The sequence below is a fragment of the Borostomias antarcticus genome (genome assembly GCF_949987555.1).
Source record: "Borostomias antarcticus genome assembly, chromosome: 13".
NCBI lineage: Eukaryota > Metazoa > Chordata > Actinopteri > Stomiiformes > Stomiidae > Borostomias > Borostomias antarcticus.
The window spans coordinates 6603929-6608928 of record NC_140246.1 but is presented as its reverse complement, the minus strand read 5'-3'; the positions used below and the strand labels follow the sequence as shown (position 1 = coordinate 6608928).

Below are 5000 nucleotides of genomic sequence, written 5' to 3'. Positions count from 1 at the left end.
TTCCTCCTCTCCTCTCTCTCCCTCCCCCTCTCTCTGTTCCTCTCTCTCTCTCTCTGTCCCTCCCTCCCTCCATCTCTCTTCTCCCCCTCTCCTCTTCTCTCTCTCTCTCTCTCAGTTTTTAGGTCAGGCTCAGCATCACTAGTTCACAGTACAGACTGATTCTCTGGGACGGATCCAGCTCTTGGAACATGGCCTCCGTGTGGCACCAGACCCGGCCTGCGCCATGCGACGCGTGAGCTGGCGAGAGCGGAGAGCTCTGCCTAGGCTGTCATTAAACGCTGTGTACACGGGACATAGAAGAGAGAGATGGAGGGAGGGAATGAAGGAGAGCAGGGAGAGAGAGAGACCACCTAGAAGGCAAGAGGTGGTGAAGCCTTTCTGTCTTTGTGATAGGGGAATTGTGTGTGTGTGTGTGTGTGTGTGTGTGTGTGTGTGTGTGTGTGTGTGTGTGTGTGTGTCTGTCTGTCTGTCTGTCTGTCTGTCTGTCTGTGTACATTCTGGTTCGCAGTTGGAGACGGTGTATAGTGGATTTTCGGATGTGTGAGAGTGGGAGAGATTGTTGCTGGAATGCTATGTCCATATCAATTCCGTTAATGTTCTTCTGCGGTTGTTTCATGGTGTGTGTGTGTGTGTGTGTGTGCGCCTCTCACACATACAGTACACACACACACACACACACAACGGATATGGGAATGGTACCTGTTATGATCCAGGGTGAGTCTCAGCATGTCTTGTCTTTGAACCCCAGTGTTGTTGTTGTAGTGGATTCATACAGTATAAACCCAGATCAACAGACCTTCCAAATAGGTGTTTTGGACAGAGGTTATTCATCTCTAACCGCAATGGGAGCATCATTCAGGACCTGACTCAAACCAACGCACAATACACACACTGCCCTTACAATATCTATCTTTAGTCAGAGTTTGACTGTTTGCGCACATACACGCACGCACACACACACACACACAAACACACATACGCACACACTCAAATACACACAGAACACGCTCAAATTCATACACACACAACACATGCAAACACTCCAATACACACACACACACACACACACCCATACAGACTCCCAATACATACACACACACACCCATACAGACTCCCAATACACACACACACACACACACAAAAGCCCGTAATCCCCTTCAACATGCCACGAATTTGGCCGGAACAGGGATTTTCCCTTTCAAAGGGCAGGGACCACCCATCGGAACACCGGAACAATGGTGATGAGACCGCCGGAAGCTTCCCTGGGGGACGCTGCACACACACACACACACACACACACACTGCCGGCTGCCTTGTAGGGATGTGGAAGATTTGGGGGTTATTGCGGTGGCTGATGGAGAGTGCACATTGTTGGGTATCTACTCAAGCATAGGCCCCTCTTTAACCCTGGGAGGCTTGGGACTGCAGCTCACACACACACACACACACACACACACACCAGAGGAGACTGGACAGTGTGTGTGTGTGTGTGTGTGTGTGTGTGTGTGTGTGTGTATTGGAGTGTTTGTGTGTGTTGTACAGGTATGTGTATGTATTTGAGTGTGTACTGTATGTATTTGTTTGGTATGTGTGTGTGTGTATTTGAGTGCGTACTGTATGTATTTGAGTAAGTGTGTGTGTGTGTGTGTGTGTGTGTGTGTTTGTGTTTGTGTGTGTGTGTGCGTGCGTGTGTGTGTGTGTGGGCGGGGGGTTGGATGAGGAAAACGGAATTAAGAGAGAAAGTGATTGAAAGAAAGAGAGAAAGAGAGGGAGAAAGAGATTAAGACTTCTTCAGAAGACAGAGAGCGTGACTCTGTCTGTGAAATTAAAACTATTTGTTGCCTGAAAGCAGCTTTTGAAATCAAAAACAAAAGCAGGGAAAAAAAGATGGTCGTGACTAACGGCAGACGACACAGTTTGGATAAGTCCCGCTCTCTCTCTCTCTTTTTCTCTTTCTCTTTCTCTTCTGCAAGTCACTCCCCCCCTCCCCCACAAAAGCTGAGCGTTCATCTTTCTCTCTTCCTTGATTGAGTGATTGATTCTGTCCGTCACCTGTCTGCTCTTCCCCGTCGGAGAGAGGGAACGGCGATTTGTGCTACGATGCGTCGTTCTACCGAGCCCGCATGGAAATCTGGATCATAAAAAAAAAGAGACAGGCCCAAGCCTGACTAAAATACAACCTGACGACTGGCGGTGTTCACACTTTATGAGTTTACAACCGTTTCTCTCGGGGAAACTGTCCAAAAATCCATCCCATGAAATTGAACTTTAATTCTCCTAAGTGGAGAGAACATTGAGGGGTGTGTGTGTGTGGGGGGGGGGGGGGGCAGGGGGAGGGGGGGGGGGGGCGGACGGACGGACGGACGGACGGACGGACGGACGGGGGTACAGCTGGTTGAGTTTTATTTTCCATTATGATTTTTTCCCCCCTCTGAGTTCACGATAGCCCGTCAAACTTCACGAGCAGAAAACGTCGGCGTTGCAGAATTTTTGAGGAGCTGGAGAAGGTCTTTATTTGTTGCACAATTTACGTCTTGTCTCCCTAGCCTGTTCTCCCACCTACTATACGCACCTCTCTCTCCCTCTCTCTCTCTCTCTCTCTCTCTCTCTCTCGTCTTTCCTCCCCAATTTTCTCTGGAACGTGGAGAGCTTTCTATTCGTGGAAGAACAGCTAGTTTTCGTCCAGAGTCTGGTTAGACTGACGCCGTCTTTCCAACCACGGTCTTTCTGACCGTATTCGGGCCAGGATGGACCCTCAGGCTCAGCTCTCAGCTGGATCTTTTCACACTTCCCCAAAAAACACCCTGTCCTCTCTCGCCCATCTCTCTGTTCAGTGTGGCTGGGCTGTGATTGGCTGTTATAACAGAGCAGTCACTGGCCTGTCAGCCTCTTCTGAAGCTGAGCTTAATTACTCCTTTTCGGCAGCGTGACACACACACACACACACACACACACACACACACACACTCTGACATACACTGATAGATATATGCATAGACTGTCTTACTTACTTACTTGGAAGGGTGTAACACACACACACACACACACACACACACACACAGCAGCGTGTGCCGCGGCACCCTGGCAGTAATTGTCAGAATGGAACATTGATTGAACTCCCCCGTCAAGCCGATCCTTACCTGACGAACGCCACGGTGCAGACAAAGCCCCGCCCCCCGCGCGCGCGTGCCGGCGTTCCCCCCGCTCTGTTGTCCCCGCCACCGCTTTGAAAATGTCGGCCGCTATGTAGATTCCGCCGCCGCCGCGTCTGACAGGAGCCGATCGATCGGCGGCCCCCCGCTGTGTCTACCTCTGAATAGCCAATTAAACCCATTGAGATGGAAGGAAGGATGGCGGAGGGGGTTGGGGGGGGTGGAGAGAGGGAGGAGGGAGCTGGTATTGACTGGGTTTAATGACATGCCGCCGCGTTCAAAGAGGTAGTATTGGCTTGTGTTGGCAGTAAATGTATTCATTAGCTAGTCCCTTTTTGTCTTTATGTGTTTATCGTCAACTCTGAAGTATTCAAAAGCGCTCAACTGGTCCACTTCCTCTGACAGATGTGGCTCCGTGGAAAAAACACATTAAAATGAGAGCGCAGAGCGAGATAGATGGAGATGGGAGTGTAGAGCGAGATAGATGAAGATGGGAGTGTAGAGCGAGATAGATGGAGTGTGGCCGCGCAGATGGACAGGTGCATGCTGGGACGAGGGGGAGACGAATGAGCGGTATTTGGTTCCTCGCTGCAACACAACACTGAGTCTCGGACCGGTTTGTCTTATTTTTCTTTGTCTGTCTCCCTCTTCTTCTCTCTCTCTCCCTCTCTCTCTCTCTCTCCCTCTCTCTCCCTCCCGCTCACTCCCTCCCTCCCTCCCTCCCTCCCTCTCTCTCCCTCCCTCTCTCTCCCTCTCTCCCTCTCTCTCTCCCTCCCTCTCACTCCCTCCCTCTCTCTCTCCCCCTCCCCCTCTCTCTCCCTGTCTCCCTCCCTCTCACTCCCTCCCTCTCTCTCTCCCTCCCTCTCTCTCTCTCCCTCCCTCTCACTCCCTCCCTCTCTCACTCCCTCCCTCCCTCTCTCTCTCCCTCCCTCTCTCCCTATCTCCCCGCCTCTCAGGCACCCTGCCCTACGACATCAAGATCGTGATCGCCGGGAACCACGAGCTGACCTTCGACCAGGAGTTCATGGCCGACCTGATCAAGCAGGACTTCTACTACTTCCCCTCCGCCTCCAAGCTGAAGCCGGAGAACTACGAGAACGTCCAGTCGCTGCTGACCAACTGCATCTACCTGCAGGACTCCGAGGTGACCGTGCGGGGCTTCCGCATCTACGGCTCCCCCTGGTGAGTGCCCCCGGTACTGCGGAAGAGAGACCGCCCCCGCCCACACACACACTCTGATCTTCGCTTTTTCTAGCGCTCCCGGTTTTTATTCCCCTCTCCCTCTCTTTCCGGTGAGACCCGGGCTGCCGCGTGTGCCCTCCAGCGGTGTGTGTGTGTGTGTGTGTGTGTGTGTGTGTGTGTGTGTGTGTGTGTGTGTGTGCGTGTGTGCGTGGGGGGGCTCCCTGTGTGGGGTAATTGGCTTGCTATGATCTGGGGCACCCTGGGATATCACCTGGGATGCCATGGAGCAATGGAGAGAGGCCCCAGGTGAACTGGCAGAGGGAGGGAGAGAGAGAGAGAGAGAACGGGAGAGAGAGAGAGGGACAGACTGAGAGGGAGCGATAGAGAGACAGAGAGAGAGAGGTAGAGAGACAGAGAGAGAGAGGTAGAGAGAGGGATAGACTGAGAGAGAGGGGGAGAGAGCAGGACAGACTGAGAGGGAGAGAAATGAAGAGAGAGATAGAGAGAGGGGGAGGTAGAATAGTGAACACTGCTTTAATTCAGTATAAATGGCTGGTCCTGGCTGGTGCACTAGGACTACTACAGAAGGCAGATGAAATGGCGCGTGTGTGTGTGTGTGTGTGTGTGTGTGTGTGTGTGTGTGTGTGTGTGTATATTTGTGTGTGT

At 52.2% G+C, this 5000-nt stretch overlaps 1 protein-coding gene across 1 annotated transcript in view; it reads left to right on the top strand.

The window, feature by feature from the left end:
• mpped1 (metallophosphoesterase domain containing 1) overlaps window positions 1-5000 on the top strand; it is a gene marked incomplete at its 3' end in the record, with an annotated part of 127918 nt that overhangs the window by 102636 nt on the left and 20282 nt on the right. Inside the window, exon 4 of the mRNA XM_084447939.1 lies at window positions 4109-4334. Coding sequence (XP_084304065.1) covers window positions 4109-4334 — 226 coding nt within the window. The remainder of the gene's footprint in view (window positions 1-4108; window positions 4335-5000) is intronic.